Source organism: Schistocerca americana, chromosome 6, assembly GCF_021461395.2.
Source record: "Schistocerca americana isolate TAMUIC-IGC-003095 chromosome 6, iqSchAmer2.1, whole genome shotgun sequence".
Taxonomy (NCBI): domain Eukaryota; kingdom Metazoa; phylum Arthropoda; class Insecta; order Orthoptera; family Acrididae; genus Schistocerca; species Schistocerca americana.
In genome coordinates, this window is record NC_060124.1 from 409098836 (window position 1) to 409119762 (window position 20927).

At 42.7% G+C, this 20927-nt stretch overlaps 1 protein-coding gene across 1 annotated transcript in view; it reads right to left on the bottom strand.

Moving 5' to 3' along the window:
* The window catches only part of LOC124619866 (protein sly1 homolog), a 201829-nt gene that overhangs the window by 68435 nt on the left and 112467 nt on the right, over positions 1–20927 (bottom strand). The window contains exon 9 of the mRNA XM_047146485.1: positions 7354–7489. Within this exon, the coding sequence (XP_047002441.1) occupies positions 7354–7489 (136 nt within the window). The remainder of the gene's footprint in view (positions 1–7353; positions 7490–20927) is intronic.

A 20927-nucleotide genomic window follows, 5' to 3' on the forward strand; every position in this document is an offset into this window, starting at 1 on the left:
AATACATCATCATCCAACAATCAACTGGGATAATTACAGTTTTGTTAGTGGTGAGCATGACAGGACATCCTGCAAAACATTAATAAATGCCTTCTCTGAAAACTACCTAGAACAAAGGTTTGGTGGCCCACTCACAATGGGAATGCATTAGATCTAATGTCAACAGACAGACCTGATTTCTTTGACTGTATCCATATCACTGGTATCAGTGACCATGAGGCAGCTGTAGCAATGATTACCAAAGAACAAAGGACAACTAAAGCAAGTGGAAAGATTTATATGTTCAATCAACTACATAAAGAAGACAGAATGCTACATCTCAATGAGGAACTTCAGACTTTTAGTTCAGAACAGGTGCATATAGAGGAATTATGGCTCAAGTTTAAAAGCATAGTTGAGTATGCACTGGGTAGATATGTACTCATTAAAACAGTTCATGATGGGAAGGACCCTCCATAGTATACACACATGTAAACAAACTTCTACAGAAACAGAGACTATTGCATAATAGAAATAAAAAAAGCATATGGCCATAGACAGACAGATGCTAAATGAAATGTGTTTGGCTGTCAAGAGAGCAATGCACGAAGCCTTCAATGATGTCCATAGCACATTATTTTCAAAAGGCTTTTCACAAAACCCAAAGAAAGTTTGGTAATCTGTAGAGGCTTTTAGTGACACCAAAATTAGTGTTGACTCACTCACTGATGAGACAGGAACTGAAACTGATAGTAGCAAAGCATAAGCAGAAATGCTCAATTCTGACTCTAAATGTTTCCTTACAAAGGAAACCTTCGGAGTATTGCTTCAATTTAATTCTTGACTAATGTAAAGATGAGTGAAATGGATACTTGTGTCAGTAGCATTGATAAACAGCTGAAATCATTAAAATTGAATAAACCTCCAGGGCTGGATGGAATGCCTATCAAACTTTAAACTGAATTCATAGCTCCATCACCCCTCTTTTACCTATAATCTACCATCGATCCCTAGGATGAAAACGCAATTCCCAGTAGTTGGCAGAAAGTGCAAGTCATACCCATCTACAAGAAGGGTAGCAGAAGTGAACCATAAAATTACCATACAATATCCTTGACATCCATTTCTTGTAGAATCTTAGAACATATTCTGAACTCAGACAGAATGAACTATGTAGAACATGCCAATCAGCATAGCTTGCAAAAACATTCATATTGTTTCTCACATGACATATCAAAAGCCATGGATCAAGACAGTCAAGTAGATGCAGTATCTTTTGATTTCTAAAAATCATTTGACTCAGTACCACATCTATACTTACTGTCAAAAATATGATAATATGGAGTATCAAATGAAATTTGTGATTAGATTGAGAATTTTTTGTTAGGGACGTTGGAGCAAGTCTTCGACAGATTTACAGGTGACTTTGGGCATGCCTCAAGGAAGTGTGTTGAGACCATTGATGTTGTGTATTAACGACCTTCCAGACAATATTAATAGTAACCTCAGACTTTTTGTGAATGCTGCAGTTATTTACAATGAAGAACCCTCGGCAGGTAGCTGCACAAACATTCAGTCTGATCTCGATACGATTTCGAAGTTGTCCAAAGACTTAAAACTTTCTCTAAAAGCTGGAAATGTAAAATTTTGAATTAAAACTAAGACAGATGCAAATTATCCCTTGAAAACCTACTTGCAAAGTTTCTGGAACCAACTTTGAGTGATGAATCTAGGAATATTTTACAACCATCTACATATATGAAGTAATGATCTTTACAACAGGTAGCATCTTAAAAAAATATTTTCAAACAGAATTATGATTTGTATCATGTCAACTTATGAAGAAGCTTAAACCACATGTAAACACAGAAAGTACAAAGTTATGCAAAAGAGGTGTGTATCATACTGGAGTTACGTTATACAACCATAGGCCTCCTTACTTAAAATGCATATCACCATTAAATACAATAAAGGTAAAGTTGAAATAATTCTTGGTTGACTATTGCTTCTACTCTGTCTCTGAATTTCTGGATCATCATAAGTAAACCTGATCTACCAAACATTCTTAATTAAATAATTATGTATTATATCACTTTATATTATTATTTACATCGATTGTGTTGATCAGGTAGTTTACCTTAATAACTACTGTAATTATAAATATGATGTGCTACCTTGACTTGCCCTATATCTTTGCACAAACACCGCAGTACGTCACTTTATATTATGACGTACTTTGATTGTGTTGATCATGTAGTCACCTTTAAAAATTACTGTAATTATAAATTATGTTACCCTGACGTACAATGTGTACAGACAAGGCACTAAAATGATTTAGGGGACCAAATAAAATAAATAAATAAATAAATAAATAAATACATCTCACTCCCACAGGGATTGTGAAGACATGATTAGACCAGTTAAAGCACCCTCAAAGGCTTTTAAGCCATCATTCTTCCTTCACTCCATATACGAATATAACAGGAAGAAGGTTTAATAACTGGTCCAATGGACAGAACCTTCTGACATGCAATTCATGGTGGTTTGCTGAGTATAGATGTAGCTACAAATGTAGAATTGCTGGATCTAGAGCAGTTAAAACTGACAAGTGACCTACAAGTGTTTGTAACATTTCAAGAGAACCTAAGTCACAAAGAACATGTGGTCTAAGCAAGACTATGTGTATTGCAAATAACTGGAATGAGTGAAGAACAGTAGGAGCATGAACAGCATGAGGACATGAAGTGTATTTCATTTGCAGCCCAGCCATAATGCAGAACCCAGGATGGAATCCTTTACTGGCAAACATGACATAAACAGAGAATTGATGACCCATGTTGTTTGCACGGTGAGGGTGCTATGTAAGGCACATGATGCATTACTGAAAGGACATGGCTGGTGGCATGCGACTATTCATCACACTGAAGAAGCATGCTTGTAGAAGAACAGGAGTAGGGAAGTTGAACAGTATGTACAACATTGTGTGTATTGCATTCCCCTTGCTAAATGCTTGAGAGCCAGAGTATCCTTACAGTGTTCACTGGAAGCAGACAAATCATTTCAGATCATTGGGGTAGACATTTACAGTCCATTTGCACAAAGACTTGCTCAGAATACATACATTCTAATGACAACTGACCAAGTCTCATTATATTTGGCTGTGGTGACCATACTGGACCACAGAGCTGAGACCTTCATGACAGTATGATATCACAATGGTTACTGAAGATTTGAACACCTAACACTGTTGACACGGACCATGGTTCAATAGTCATGTTAGAATTGCTGAAGCAACTGGGCAGACTCGTTGTGATAAAAAATTGTGAACTAGTGTCCGAATATAAAGGTCACATTGAGATGGTACATTGGAACCACAGGAAAGATACTCAGCCATTGGGTAAATGCCCAACACAATAACTGAAATGTGCTCCCATGCGCGCCGGCTACATGGGTGCACTGAGGCTCAAGCACTCACATACATAATCCTGTGGGTGTGCCGCACCCACAAAATTTTTAGTTTGATAAAAATAAAATAAAATAAATATTGCCCATTTGCCTTTATAAAAAAGTAATGAATCATTAAAACAGTGAGATGAAAGTTAAAATTTATGACCTCTAAAACATATCTGTTTGTTTCAGATGTCTTTTAGCAAAGGCAACCATGGAACACACTCCCCCATTCATTGCCTTTTACAGGCCAAGTCGAAGGCACTGTGAATGGAATCCCGTCCTTTTGGCTTGCTTTCATGTTTCCTTACAAGTGACAGGCTACAATACATCCATTTCATTTGTCAACAACTGTTTTGAAATATCTGCTTGCCAATATTGAGCAATAATAAAGAATAATCTGAGATACAAGGAAGCCGATTGTTACAGTCAGCTTCAATAGTTATTTTTTTCTTAAACATAACAGCAATGAGGTTTGAGATTTCAGTGAAATTGCTTTTATGTAATTGTTTTGTTTGTTGAGACAATAGCTTTGACGGATGCAGTGGCTTACATTGTAGACTGAAGACGTGTTACTACAATATTAGCTAGAACAAAGAAGAGGGCCTACTGATGGGATGTATGGAACTAAAGCTCTTCACAAGCCAAAAATTTTCAGTTTTTATATGTTGCACAATTACTGAATGCGTGTGGAAAGCTGAAACATAATGAGTACTGCTTCTATACATACTTTCGAATTCGAACAGTTTCCTATATATAATTGAAATGAGGTTAATTTTTAATAACATTTATCAGTATTAATAATTTTTGTTTAATACTTTGAATATATTAAATCAATTATGTCTTTGTTTTATTACATAGGATTTTACAACACAGTCCATTAAATTTCTATTTCTACTTGCTGTAATGGAAGTTGTGTTAGTTAATAATAGGCTATACATTTTATGTTAGGGGGTCAGGATTTTTATTTTTGCAGGCGGGCCCATAATGTGTATGTTATGCCTCTGAGTCTGTGGACTGTCAATGTACAATCGAACCCAAGTTTGATCTCATTTCTGTTACTTTTAAGCTAGCTGTGTTACCAACTGACCTAGGGCAGTCTCAATGTATGCTTCTAGTACTGATATATTTTCCTTCATCACAGCACAGATCTTCATGACACAGGCAGAGTTCATAAAAGAATATAAATGAAAGGTAATATTTTAAAAAATATCGAGACTCCCCAGGAAATATTCTGCCATTTATATGCAGCCACAGAAATTTTGGAAAGTTGGTGCCCTTGTGTACTCCTGCCCTATGTAGAAACTGCCTGTAATTCTGAAGTGCATGACATAACAGGATTCTTCCTAAACAGTGTTAGCTACAGCAGGAAAATGCCCCAGATTCCTGTTTTCTTCATGTGGGACATAAAATACACAACAGTAATTTCCAGCTGTTATACGTGCGTCTCAAGCTTTTATTGTGGTTTGTTAAACTTCAATGGCTGGCAGCGAGGTTGGTGCAAACTGTCGTCTCTATTTATAGTGTTAGAGTGTTTTAATATTTTAAAGGCCTCTTTAATCTTGCCTGACAAAGTCTTGCTGAATTTTATTTTCTTCAAGCAGTCTTTCTGGTGGTCAGCCACTGGTAATTTGTTATGCTACCCAGGCTGCTGTGTAGCACTTTGAGTGCAGGAGAAGACAGGCTGAACACACTGCACTGCAACTAAAAAGAATGTAACATTTTTGGTCACATCGTCCATTCATTTCTTTACCATTATTTATACAGTAAAATCATCAGTTTTATTAGGAGATTGTGGACAGAATTTCCCACAGCTGCAGCCGGGCACCTCTTGTGAGCTGTAACTGGTGCTGGAGCATAGAATCAATGATCTAGCATGTTGGGAATGGTGTGGTCACAAAATATGATAAAGCAGCTAGCTGCTGAAGATATAATGAAGTTAGCTGCTAAGTCATTTAACCACTGTCATTAAAAATTTGAGTAAAAAGGAATACAATTATAAACAATAATGGGAAAGCCTCAAACTAGATCGTTAATACAGCAAATTTATTATTTTAAACCAATCACAAACTTGCTGGCACCTTCATGTAGAGGATCTTCAAGCTCCTTCTGAGACACACTGCTTGTTGAAATTGACTGCCAGTGCCACCCTCATGAAACTGACTGCTAATAATATAAAATACACAAATATAGCAGAAGGTATCATCCCTACTAAATAAAGAAAGAGTAAGAGCTGTCATGCAATGATCTATTGGAAGCTTGAGTGTTCGGAGATGTTGGCACTGAGTCATGCAAATGCAACCAACAGTATGTAATGTCCAATTCACTATTCTTCAGCAGACAAAGTGCCAGCTGGAGTTAGGATTATGTATCTCCACATTAGTGGTAGTATCACAATTCATTTTATCGCAACATAAGTGAATTCTGGACGAAGATGTACATTGCTGCGGAGTGCAGATAGCTGGTTTACATTTGTGAAGTTCTTTTTCGAGGGTTTCAGTGCAATTTATTACTCTTAATAAACATCACGTTATGGCATATTCGCACAGTAATTTCCTGGTTAATAATACCCTTTTCATAATATTGAAGGGTCCTCTACTTTTTTTTTAAAATTCAATTAGCATATTCATCTGTAAGGATAATGAAAGAACAAAATAAGCATGGAAATCACAGACATCAACTTCACTTCAATTCATGGGTGGTGCTCCAAGACAAGAGTTACAGCAAAATACGAGTTAAGGATACATATGATTGTTTCACAGAATAACCCTACTTTAATAGTGTTTACAAAGAGTTTACCCCCAAGCATCAAAAGACTGATGGAGTGGGCAAAAGGGAGGCAGGAGATTAGTTACAAAGAATTTATCACTAATACAACTATCGTACTTAAAGATCTATAATGGACACAGTTTCCATCCCTACGTCACTCCAGAGGTCACTCTACTGCAAGCAACACTGACATCTCTACTCAGCAGCGTAACAAAAGAATTGGAAGTATCTATATTGTACTGTTCATAAGCACATTAAAGTGGACAGCACCTGAATTAGGTTTCTGGACAGTATCAATAATACCAATCTACAGCTATCAAAGCCTCTCTATTTGACTAAAAACATTTTCCAGCTACAAACTGCTTTATATGTGGAAATACATGGACAAATCCCTTCAACTTTCTCATTATCAAAGAACTTGATTGGGCAGGTACCCTGTTATGAAAGCTTTTTTCCATTTCTTTCATTTCACACATAATCTCATACACTTTTTAAACAAGCTGGACCAGAAGACTTGTGTACTGTTTGCCAGTTATTGTTATGATCTCTGCATGGTAATTCCCATAAACGAAACCAATATCACCTTTTCCATTGCACTTGCACCAGCTATTTCCCCTGCTCTGATATCCTATTTATTTCTGTTATGAAGTGGCAGACTTGGACTTAGGTACTGTAACTAATATTTGCTCAAAATCACACTGATTTTTTTTATTGTTAAAATTTTATTAAGAAATTTGTTTTCATCATTGTCTGGAACAAAGATTGTAATGTTTGCCTTTGGTGTTTACGGTGAAAAATAATACCCAGATTCAGTATCTTACAGTGATCTCTCCTCATGAAGTCACATTGCAATTCATACTTTCAGTTTTTGGTAACTACTTGCAGGCAAAGGATCTATTTTATCATTCAGGTACTGCATATTGTACTGGGGAGGATGGGAGGCCCACACCTTCAAAGAAGTGAAAGTTGGAGACAATTTGAAACAAGTACAGAAACATTACTTGGCAGACTGTTCTGTGTGGCGATCTGCAAATCCCACTATTTCAACCTACTACTCAATTTCATCAAACATACTTTAATTTCCTGGGAAGTTTCTCAAATTCAGTATAAAAAAATCCCAATAATCCTTTTTTCCATTTATCAGAACTACATACAAACCAGTTGCAATGGTGGTGTGCATGTCAATCAGGCGTTTTTTCTCCATCAGTTGTGGCAACGAGTTCACAGCAGATGTAAGTTTCGCTGTGTTATCCGAAACCATTGAAAAGGCAGCATCGCTTTCATTGTCTATTCCCTGAAAGATGTGGTCAAGTAAAAATAAAAATTTTAGTTAAGTACAGGCAGCAATTAATCGTAAGCAGAGTAACTGCTCCATCATATGGGAGTAGAAACATTTCATTTATGTCATAAATAAATTATGAAAAGTCTACAAATCTCTATACGCTATGAAGTTGCTATTAAAATGATGAACAATGAAATTATGTCACACCATATTCTAAGTGTAAGAATGACATCAATTGTAACACCACTGAAACCATTGTGTTCTCTTAGTTTCCCAGTCCCTGAATATATCTTTTAATTGTTCAGATTTTAAGATAAGAATTTTGTAAACCTCACTGATGAATAAGCATGTTCTACAGTACATAAATAATTTTTCATCATAAATTTATCTGCTCCATGTACAACAATATTTTCAGTGTGATGAATCCACTGAAAAGTACTGTCTGATAAATAATACATTAAATAGCTAAGAAAGAGGGACACCACAAGTTCTATAATTCTTCCTTCCAGCCCAGAAACCACTCTTCTTACAGCATACATCTGTGTGACAATGACAGTATGCATTAGCCATATTGTATAACAACTGTTGCGCAACCCCACTTTGTGAAACATATGCCACTGAAGTGACAAGACAAGAAAGGTACGATAAAATAAAGTCATATAATTAATTTTTTGTGTGTTTGCTGGTATATGTCTGCAGTGCCGGTACACATGGAAATCCCCATCCCATATTGGCATAGCAGGCCACTGGTGGGGCCAAAAGAAAATGGAGCAGCCCATTGATGAAATGGAGTATGGGGAGGTGATTAGTTTTCTGCATTTGAAAGGGAACAACACTGCAACAATGGATACTGAGTTGATGGAAATGTACGGCAACAATGCACCATCATATGACATGGTGGTTAGGTGGTGCAGATGATTCCAGTGAGGTCAAACAAGTCTGAATGACATAGAATAAAGTGGCTGACCATTTTCCTGTGTAGAACCAGAGAAGCAGAAGTACTGGTGCTTGAAGACTGACATATCACTATTGAGGCAATACTGGAAAAAGTGAGAAACAGTCATCAACCAGTTTTCAACATCTTGCGTGATATTTTGGACATGATAAAGGTCGCTGCTCACTGGGTTCCACGATTGTTCATACTCATTCAATATTTGCTGCATAAAGGCAGCAGTGGAAACGTTGCAGCTGTGTCATGCCAATTCACATGATTTCTTTGGTCACTTAATGACCTTGAATGAGTGCTGGGTGTATCACTCTGACATCAAGACAAAAGTTCGAAGCAAGCCATGGAAATCTGTGGATTCAAAATTGCTGAAAAAGGCATAGACCCAACCATAATCCGGTAAGGTGATGCTGAGTGGTTTTGGGACTGCCATGAAACGATAACAACAGATTATGCACATCCTGCCACCTTCCCCATATATTCTCCTGATATGGCGTCCAATGCCTTCATCACATTTCCTCAGATGAACGTATCATTGCATGGCACTACTATCTTTGTCAATACTGCATTACACAAATCATTTACACTGGTTGCACTATAGAGGAGCCTCTGGAAAGAAATGCAATAAAAATGAATGAAATTAAATTATCAATAATTAAATATTATAGTGGTAATATAAACCACATTATAACCATCCCCATTACCATTATGGTTTATGCCTGTGGGCCTGTTCCTTCTTGAAGGGCAATTATACTCCTAAGAAATTAAGGATCTTCTTACATTCTATTAGAACACATTTTAGTAAAATTCTTGGAATTCTGTTAATGTCTACCAATTCAATACTTTGTTCCATTTTGTTTATTGCCTTGTATTCCATCATTTATACAGAAAATGTTTAGTTCCTGTTGTATATCAATTTTATTTTTATCCAAGTGTGTCTAGTCTGCCACACATCTTAAAAATTTCATTTCATCAATTTCTAATTTTTTATTCTCTCATCTATTTATTGTCCAGCTCTCCAGGTGTTTGTTAATACTGGGACTGCTTTCACCTTACAAAATTTTATTTGTGTTAATTTATGAGCTTTCTCCCTTAACATTCTGTTAAATATAGCATAGACAAAAAAAATGCTGATTTTATTGGTAAGCTCCACTTTCTCACAGAAAGGTTAAGTTGTATATTAAGCAATGGAAAATCCAGGATGGAATAATGACAATATTACAAAATAACAAATTGCTACTCAACAAAAAGACTGTCAAACAAGCGACATTTTGCCCAAAAAGGCCTTCGTCAGAATTAGACAAAATACACAATCACAACTCACACACATTATCATAGTCTCTGGCTGCTGAGGCCAGACTGCAAGCAGCAGCACATGAGAGGAGATGCAATCTGGGTGGGGAGAGGGGGGGGGGGGGGAGGGAGGGATAAGGAGGAGGGAGGAGGGATAGCAGGATAGGGGTCGGGGATGGTAAAGCGCTGCTTGTGGTGGCATACAGGGATGAGGTGGAGAGTGGGTAAGACAGTTGGTGGGGAGGAAGGGGCAGTAGAAAAGAAGAGAAGTAAAAAGAGTGTGGCTGCATTGATGGAATAGAGAGCTATGTAGCGCTGGAATGGGAACAGGGAAGGGGAGGGGTGGGTAAAGGACGATGACTAATGAAGTTGAGGGCAAGAGGGTTACAGAAACATACGATATATTGGAGCGAGAGTTCCCATCTGCACAATTCAGAAAAGCTGGTATTAGTGGGAAGGACCCAGATGGCACAGACTGTGAAGCAGTCACTAAAATGAAGAATGCTGTGTTGGGCACCATGCTCAGCAATTGGATGGCCATTCATGTAGACAGACAGGTTGTTGGTTGTCATGCCCAAGTAGAACACAGCACAGCGATTGAAGCTTAGTTTGTAGATCAAATGACTGGTTCCACAGGTGGCCCTGTGTTTGATCAGACCAGTGATGCTTGTGACCCCACCGGAATAGATGGTGTGCACAAAAACAACTAAGGTCATACACTCCCATGTCAGAACTGTCAAACATGAAGACAAAGACAGGAGTTAAAAATGACTACATGTTAATCCTAATTGATGGAAGAGAAGACAGCTGAAACCAGGGATGTGGAGAAAGGTCTATAAAATACGCCATTGATAAATGGAGGTCCTGAACTAAAAATTAAATGACGTTCACCATATTGCTACAAAGAATAACAAATAAAACGCAGTCAACAGCCTGTGCATCATCCACTAAAATAGCCAATAACTCAAACGGCAAACACAAATGAGAACATAACTGGTTACAAAACTGGCATTGTCAGGAAATGGTGGACCATCAAAGGTTGAGCGCAATGAGCACGAAGTGGTAGAGGAGCACCACTTGACAGATGGCAATGACTAAAAAGACAGGGCCTGATACGCAACCTAATTAAAATGATCTTCTCATGGCGAGAGGGCTGAGAAGAGGTTGTGCAAGCTGCTGGGAGAGGCTTAATAACACAGAGCTTGTTCCCATGAAGGGAAGACCAGTGATGACGGCAAAATGACACCACCTGCTGACACATGGCAACAGAGAGACCATAGGAGGGAATGTAAGAACTAGCAGGCTGAGGTACAAGGACTCCAGCCTTGGTAGCAGCGTCAGCTGCCTCGTTTCCTGTCAGACCAATGTGACCAGGAACCCACATAAACATCACAGTGGCACCATGAAGAGTGAGCAAGTGACAGCTTTCCTGGATCCATTGCACTAAGGGATGGATGGTGTGCAGTGCACAGAGGCTTTGAAGGGCACTGAGAGATTCGGAGCAGATGACGCAATTGAAAAGTCTGTGTCACCATATGTACGTGTGGCCTGATACAAGGTCAAGCATTCTCCTGTAAATAATGAGCAGTGTTCAGGAAGCCGATACCAAAAAGCATCAATGACAATGATGAAGGCACACCAGACACTACAGTGAGTCCCAGAGCCATCCGTATACATATAGAAAATATCGCGAAGTTTTGTGTGAAGATCGTGAAACAGAAGGCAACAGAGCGAGGCTGGAGTAGTGTCACTAGGAAGCGAATGAAGGCCAAGGTAATCATGGGCCAACCCATGAAGCCAAGGTGGTGAAGGCTTCATACCCACTGGGAAAGCTGCATGGGGCATGAAGTTAAGCTGCCGCAGCAAGAGCGAAAGCGAACTCCAGGAGATAACAGAGAAGAGAGACGTGCCCTATACTGGCGATCAAATGAGTCCTCGAAGAAGGAGGCATATGATGGGTGGCCATGCATGACACAAAAATGTCTTGCGTATCTGCTGAGGAGGAAGTCATGGCGGTAGAACAGTAGTAGTTCACCAGCTTTTGCGTACAGACTCTCAGTCAGGCTAGTGTAGAAAGTGCCAGTGGCCAAATGGATGCCACCATGGTGGTTAGTGTTGAGACGGCATAACAGGGACTGATGTGCAGATGCATAAACGAAACACCCATAGTCTAGTTTCAAATGGACAAATGACTGATACAAATGGAGGATGGTTAGATCTGCCCCCAGGAAGTACTACCAAGGACACGTAAAACACTGACTGACCACATACAACAGGCTGCCAGGTACATGTGGGAAGACCAACAAAGCTTCCTATCGAGCTTCAATGAATGGAAGAGCAACGAGCCCAAGAGGTAAAGACAGTGGAAGAAACAAATTGTGCCACCAGAAATTTGTACAAACAGTTTTGTCAATGGATAAGTGAAAACCATTGTGGATGTTCCATGAGTAAAGAAAATCAAGACAGCGCTGAAGATGCCCCTCAATGAGACAAGTCCAGAGAACTGCAATAGATGGCAAAATCTTCAACAAAAAGGGAGCCGAAGATGCCATACGGGAGACAGGCCATTAAAGGGTTAATGGCAATAGCAAAGAGGATGATGCTCAGCACAGAACACTGAGGCACACCTTTTTCTTGGATAAAGGTGTCCAACAAGGCAGAACTCACGTTTACCTTGAAAACTCGGTTTTTTAAAAACTCCTCAAGGAAACAAGACATGTGGCCATGGAAGCCACACATGTAGAGAGTACAGAAGAACCAGTCCTCCAGCAGGTGTTTTAAGCTTTTTTCAAATTGAAAAACATGGCCACAGTCTGGGATTTCTGCAGAAAATCATTCATGATTTGGGTGGACAAAGTAATGAGATGGTAAACTGCAAAATGCAGAGCTCAAAATCCACATTGTGCAGCTGTTAGTAAACTGCGAGACTTGAGCCACCACACCAACCGAGCATGAATCATACATTCCATCACCTTGCAAACATAGCTGGTGAGAGAAATGGGGCAGCATCTAGAAGGAAGGTGTTTGTCCTTACTGGAATGGGTATGACAGTGGCTTCACACCAGCATCTGAGAAATACGCCAGATGTGGTTGTACGTATAAAGCAGGAAGTGCTTGCCCACAAGAGAAAGGTGTTGCTACATCTGAATGTAAACATCGTCTGGCCCTGGGGCGGAGGATCGGGATGAAGTGAGAGCATGATCTAGCTGCCTCATAGTACAGGTGGCATTGCAGCACACATGATTTAGAGAGGAGAAGTGTATCTCTCAAGCCTCCTGCACTCATTTCTGATGTAGGAGGGCTGAGTTATAGTGGGAGGAGCTTGAAATCTCCACAAAATGGCGGACCAAGGTGTTGGAGATAGCAATAGGGTCCACTATCACATGATCTGCTACTGTCAGGCCAGAAATTGGGAAATGGATATTGGTCCCAGAGCGTCATAAGCGATTGGTCAACACGGTGGAAGAGGGAGCGGAACTGTTAAAAGAACTGGTGAATGAAATCCAGCTAGCATTTTTGCTATCCCAAAGAATGCAATGACACTGTGCACACAACTGTTTATAATGAATGCAGTTTTCCATCGTAAGCTGCCATTTGGGGCTGTAAATTGGTGGGATAGGATTCACCAAACGCTTAGCACATGGGAAATGGTCGATCGAGTGTGTCAGAGAGAACAGACCACTCGAGATGATGGGCAAGCTGGGCAGTACAGAAGGATAGGTCCAAATGGGAATGTGTGTGCACGAAGCCTGAAAGGAACGTGGGCACTCCTGCGTTACAGCAGAGGAAGTTAAATTGATTGGGAAGCTCAGCCAAGAGGGCAACTCTCGGACAGGTTGTGGGAAAACCCCAAAGGGTATAGTGTGCATTAAAGTCATTGAGCAGCAAAAAGGGATGAGGCAGCTGCCCAATAAACTGGAGGAAGTCTATCCTGGTGACATCGAATGATGGAGGGATGTAAACGGTACAAAGGGAAAAGGTCAAGTGAGGAAGGAAAAGACAAACTGCAACAGCTTGAAGGCAGGTAGTCAGGGAGATGAGTTGACAATAAACATCATCCAGTATGAGCAGCATGACTACCCCATGAGATGGAATGGAGTCCTATGGAGGGAATGTCAAAACAGACTGGGAAGCAATGCGAGAATTCAAAGCAGTTGTGAGAAAGCAATTTTACTTCCTGGAGTAAGAGAACAAGCAGACGTTGCGATTCTAAGCACAGCTGGAAATCCTCATTGTTTGATTGAAGACCACAATCATTCCACTGAAGGAAAGTCATAATAAAGAAAGGGAAGGAGCGAAAAAATGAAGAGGTGTCACCTAGGCGGCTGCCGAGTGCCAACCCTCAAAGACTCATTGCTACAGGGCACAGAGGCTGGAGGACCCTGCTCCATGAGATCTACAGAGGCATCGGTATCCTCCCTCTGTTGATCTGCGGAGTCCGGGACAGAAAAATGGACGGCGGTGTGCACCGGTGACACGGAGGTTGGCCAGGTGAGGGTATCACGTGGCGACACTGCCGAAGACGATCTTCGAGTCGGTGAAAGAGATGACCGTTTGCCTTTGTTTGACTTCTTGGAGCATTTCTGTTTGGCAGAGGAAGACTCAGATGATTGTTGGTTGGAGGGATGAAGAAAGTCTTCACGGGAGTATTTCTTCTGTTCTTTCTGGCCTGCTGGTTGTGTAGCAGGCGACTTCAGTCTGGGAGGCGAATGTTGGGTGGCTTGTTGCACAGCTGGACAAGGAGACGGCGATGCTACCATGACATTGGGTGATTTCACAACTGCAGTGCCGACTTTTAGGTCACATGTCTGCGTGGCCATCTCCTTCATGGAGTGTGATGTAGCATGAACAGTACTGTAAGTGCCAGATGGTAGAACACAGGGTTTATGGCTAGCCAATAACCTGCGAGTGACAGGGTAAGACACTTCTTCCTTTATCTGGATCTCCTGGACAACCCGCTCATCAAGATACATGGGACAATCTTGAGGGGAGGTGGCATGGTCACCATTGCAGTTGATACAGCGGATGGAGGGGGGGGGGGGGGGGGGGGGAATGCGAAGAATCGTCCTTGTGTGCATCCCTACCACAGGTTACACATTTGGCCAGGCGTCAACAGAATATTTGAGTGTGGTTGGTTGAAACAATGACACTGGTAGCCATGCATCGGGTTTGGAATGTACTGTCAAACTGAAATAACTTCATTGCCTGCTTTGATCTTGGACGGAAGCACCACTCTATCAAAGGTGCGAAAAGGAGTGCATATGGGCACTTAGGATGCATCTACCATTTTCATCACCCAATGGATGGCAATGACATCCTGATCAGAGAGTTGTGTTTGGATTTCTGCCTCTGTCAGACCATTGAGCAGCCTAGTGTAAATAACACCACAGGAAGAATTCAGAGTTCTATGGGACTTAACACGAACAGGATAGCCATGGAGAAGTGAAACGGCAAGCAGTTATTGTGCTTGAAAATCAGAAGTGGTCTCCAAAGGCAAAGTGCCATTGCATAAATGAGAGCAGGATTTAACCAGGCTGGCAACTGCATCAACACCATTCTGAATAAGAAACGAATTTACCTTTGCAAGGGATTGACTGTCTTCAGTACGCGAAACCACGAGGAAACGTGGTGCAGCTGGGAGGGTCTTTGAATTGTGAGCTTCATTCCGTTTACATTTGGTAGATGTGGATTGAAAAGATGATGATTTGCTCATTGCAAGAAAATCCCCCATAATTGCTGGTATCTCCGATGGCGACCTCCTTCCAACTGACCACCAGCGTCCCCCCCACGGTTGGTTTAAAAAGAGGGAGGGGTGCAAGGGGACCGAACTGTGAGGTCATCGGTACCTTGTTTGCAATGGAACAATTACACAAGGGAAAGAAGAAAACGAAGAAGATGTACGGCACAATAACAGGAGAAAGGAAGAACCAGAAGAACGACAGAAGGACACCAAATACTACAATGGACAAAACTGGACAAGAAACAGTGAAAAAGATTAAAAACAAGAAAGCAGACTACCGTGGCAGTCTGACCACGAGGATAAAAAAGAAGAAGCCAGCCACTCTGCAACACATTAAAACCTCCACCCTAAAAGCACTACCGTGGAGGACACAGAGGGACAAAGGACATGTGCTAAAACTCAGATCAAATGATAAAACCCACCCTCACGAGTAAAATGTAAAAGTAAAGCTGCTGTTGAGGCACTGTCACCCAACACAGAAGGTAGGGTGCTGGGAAAGTTAAAAGTCCGCCACAGAACGGCTAAAAGTGGGCAGTCCAGCAAGAGGTAGACGACTTTCATTTGGCAGCCACAGAGACACTGAGGTTGGTCCTCGCGACAGAGGAGGTAACCACATGTGAGTCACACGTGGCCAATGCCCAATGCGGGGCTAACAAAAGACAACTGATTCCCTGTGAGAAACCCACAGGGAAGACTTCCACACATTCACAGTCTCCTTAATGACACACAGTTTGTTGTGCATACTGTTACGCCACTCTGTCTCCCAAAGCCAAAAAACCTTGCAGCTTAAGACTGAACGCAGGTCGGTTTCAGAGATGCCCACGTCCAGGAGCGGTTTCCGTGTAGCCTGTTTGGCCAGCCTGCTGGCAAGTTCATTGCCTGGGATTCCGATGTGTCCTGGGGTCCACACAAACATCACTGAACGACTGGACCATTCCAGGGCAGAGATGGAAACCTGGATGTTCACTACCAAAAGATGGCGAGAGTAGCATGGTTGATAGCTTGTATGCTGCTCAGGGAGTCAGGATAGAGAAGAAACAACTCACCAGAACAAGAACGGATGTACTGAAGTGCACGAGATATGGCCACAAGCTCTGGAGTGAATACACTGCAGCCAGCAGGCAAGGAATGCTGTTCAATATGGTCTCTGTGGACATAAGTGAAGCCAACATTACCATCAGCCATTGAGCCGTCAGTGTAAACAACTTCAGAGTCCCGGAACACATCAAGAATAGGGAAGAAGTGACAGCGGAGAGTGGTGGGGTTAACAGAGTCCTTAGGGCCATGCAAAAGGTCCAGACGAAGCTTCGGCCGAGGTGTACACCATGGAGGTGTACGTGACTGGACCTCAAGTAGAGGTGGTACAGGGAAGGACTCCATTTCGGAGAGAAGGGATCGCACGTGAACTGCAATCATGAGCCCTGACCTGGGCCGCTGATGCAGGAGATGCAGATGGGGAAAGGAGATAGTAATTTTGATGCTCAGGATAACTACGAATGTGTGCAGCATAACTGGTAAGCAGCTGCTTATGTCGGATCCACAATGGAGGGACTCCGGCCTCGACAAGGACACTGCTCACTGGACTCGTTTTAAAAGCTCCCATTACTAGACGAACACCACAGTGGTGCACTGGGTCAAGTAAATGCAATGCTGAGGGTGCCGCCGAACCATAAACCAGAATCCCATAGTCCAGGCGGGATCGAATAAGGGCTCTGCAGAGTTGCAGCAGTAGAGTATTGAGTTGCTGCTAGCACTCCCACTTAAACTGACAAAGGTGAGGTAGCTGGGTCAATCGGGTGTCGAAAACCAGTCCAAGGAAACGATACAACTCCACTACAGTGAGTGGATCATCATTAAGATAAAGTTCAGGTTCTGGATGAACTGTATGATGCTGACAGAAGTGCATGAGACACTACTTCATGGCTGAAAACTGGAAGCCGTGAGCTAGAGCCCATGACTGGGCCCTGTATGTAGGTGCTGCACAGCAATTCCAGTACTGGAGGAGCAATATGAAATGCAGAAGTCATCCGCATACAGAGAAGGGGTGATTGATGGCCCTACAGCTGCTGCTAGGCTGTTAAAGGCCACTAAAAATAGAGAAACACTCAATACGGAGCCCTGTGGAACACCATTCTCCTGAATATGGGGGCAACTATGGGAGGCACCGACTTGGACACGGAAAGTACGGAGTGACAGGAAGTTTAGGATAAAAATGGGGAGCGGGCCCCGGAAACTCCACTCATACAATGAGGCAAGGATATGATGTTGCCAGTTTATGTCGTATGCTTTACATAAGTCAAAAAAGACGGCAACCAGGTGTTGGCATTTGGAAAAGACTGTTCATATGGCAGACTCAAGGGACACAAGATCATCAGTGGTAGAGCACCCCTGGCAGAATCCACCCTGACATGGAGCCAGTATGCCACGTGACTCCAGGACCCAACCCAACTGCCGACACACCATACGTTCCAGCAGCTTACAGAGAATGTTAGTGAGGCTGATGGGTTGATAGCTATTCACATCAAGCAGATTTATACCGGGTTTTAGCACTGGAATGATGGTGTTCTCCTGCCATTGCTATGGAAAGACAATATCGCACCAGATCCAGTTGAAGATGATGGGGAGATATCGCTTGTAGTCAGACGAGAGATATTTAATCATCTGACTGTGGATCCAATCCAGCCCAGGAGCTGTTTCGGGGCAATGCGAAATGGTGCTGAGGAGCTTCCACTCCATAAATGGGGAGTTATAGGGTGCACTGCGGCATGTAGTGAACAAGAGGGCTTTCTTTTCCATCTGCCATCTGAGGGTGCGAAAGGCTGGGGGGTAGTTCTCCGACACAGAGGCTCAAGGATAGTGCTCAGCAAAGTGCTCGGCAATCACGTTTGCGTCAGTAGAGAGCACGCCATTGATGTTAAAGCCGGGGCCACCTGTTTGGGTCTGGTACCCAAAAAGACATCTGATCTTTGTCAAGACTTGGGAAGGTGACATATTGCACCCAATGGTTGACACACACCTCTTCCAACACTCCTGTTTCTGTCGTTTTATAAGCAGGCGAACACTGGCATGGAGCTGCTTAAAGGCTATTAGGTGCTCTAGGGAAGGGTGCCACTTATTTCCCTGTAGAGCTCGCCGATGCTCTTGCACCATCTGGATATATTGCAGACAGTTATTCCTGCATCATCCCTATCCTGACAGCCACAGCTTCAATAGGGGGTTGAAGAGGCACAGGTTCACTACATACCGAGTAGGACAATAACACAAACTCCATCTGACACAATAATATGTTCGCTATGGTTCTTGCAATATTCTCTGTCGCCGTGAAGTGTAGGGGTCCACATTTCCTGAAACCAGGTTTCCTGGAGGGCAATGCAGAAAGCAGGTGTAAAGCTTAACAGTTGCCGTAGCTCAGCCAAGTTGTGGAAAAAACCGCCGCAATTCCACTGGACGCAGAGGTGATCATGAGACGGGTAAGGCATGAAACACTCAATGAGGCAGAATGAGATTTTCACTCTGCAGCGAATTGTGCACTGATATGAAACTTCCTGGCAGATAAAAATTATGTGCCGGACTGAGACTCAAACTCGGGACCTTTGCCTTTCGCGGCAAGTGGTAGAGCACTTGCCCGGGAAAGGCAAACGTCCCGAGTTCGAGTCTCAGTCCGGCACACAGTTTTTATCTGCCAGGGAGTTTCATATCAGCGCACCCTCCACTGCAGAGTGAAAATCTCATTCTGGAAACATCCCACAGGCTGTGGCTAAGCCATGTCTCTGCAATATCGTTTCTTTCAGGAGTGGTAGTTTGCAAGGTTCGCAGGAGAGCTTCTGTAAAGTTTGGCAGGTAAGAGACGAAACACTGGCAGAAGTAAAGCTGTGAGGATGGGGTGTGAGTCGTGCTTGGGTAGCTCAATTGGTAGAGGACTTGCCCACGAAAGGCAAACGTCCTTAGTTCGAGTCTCGGTCCAGCACACAGTTTTAATCTGTCAGGAAGTTTCACTCAATGAGGCATCTACACCTCGGGGTCATCCGCTGCCACGGACTTATTTCCTGAACAGGCAATATCCATTGTGTCTGAGGGTTTGGCAAGATCTAAGTACTCAGCGGATGCCAGAATCTTCACCTCATCCTCAGACACAGATCTTGTAGGCAGTGGTGGTGTGCGTGCCACCACAATTCCCTAGGTCTTGGGGGTCTTCTTTCTGGATTTCTCTCACTGATCCTTGGGTTTCTCTGGCTGGGAGGGCTTCAGTGATTCAGTCTTCAGGACTGAGGATGATCATGAAGCCCTACGACCAGCTGCTTTTGGGCACTTCAGCCACTGGTGGGTGTCATCTTTCCCACTAGCAGAAACCTGGGAAGGGAGTGACCCAAGGGACCCCTTTCTATCGAGAGGAGCCGAAGAAGACTTACGCTTCTCTGGCTGAGAAGTGGGGACCGGTGTCCCTGATGGTAGGTGGTGTGGGAGCCAAAGGGAAGGAAGTGCCCCCCACCAACAAGGGGGCAGGTTTAGTCTTCCAGCTCTGAGAGCCGACTGCAACTCGCAGAACTGATTGGGCTACAACTGTTCTTGTAGCAGCGGCATAAGAGGAGGTCATAGCCACATGATGTAGGCGCTCAAATTTCCTCTGGGCCTCAGTGTAGGTCAGTCGGTTCAGGGTCTTGTATTCCATAATTTTCCTTTCTCACTGTAAAATCGTGCACTCTGGTGGGCAAGGAGAATGATACTCTCTGCAGTTTACACAGATGGGAGGTGGGGCATATCGAGTATTGGGATGGAATGGAGGTCCACAATCTCGACATGTAATGCTGGAAGTACAGCAGGAAGACATGTGGCTGAATTTCCAGCACTTAAAGCACCGCATTGGGGGAGGGATATATGGCTTGACATCACGGTGGTAGACCATCACCTTGACCTTATCGGGTAATGTGTCACCCTTGAAGGCCAAGATGAAGGCACCAGTGCAACCTGATCATCCCTTGGACCCCGATGGATGCGCCGCATGTAATGAACTCATTGCTCTAAGTTGGTGCGCAGCTCGTCTTCAAACTGCAAAAGAAGGTCCCTTTGGAATATAATACCCTGGACCATATTTAAGCTCTTATAAGGCATGATGGTAACAGAAACATCTCCCAGCTTGTCACAAGTAAGGAATGCTCATGAATGGGCAGAGGATTCCGTTTTTATCAAAACTGACCCTGACCGCATTTTGGACAAGCCCTCCATCTCCCAAAACTTGTCCTCTAAATGCTCTAGAAAAAACTGAGGCTTCATCGAGACAAAGGATTCCCCATCAGCTCACGTACACAAAAGGTACCGGGGCAAATAAGGTTCGTTGCCATCCTTAGCCTGGCGTTCCTCCTATGGTGTGGCCAGGGAGGGGAGCAATTTAGGATAAAACTTTCTTACATTGTACTGAGACTTTGAATGCTTAGAGACTGCTGGTGTCTGATCACCAGCAAGTGATGACGTGG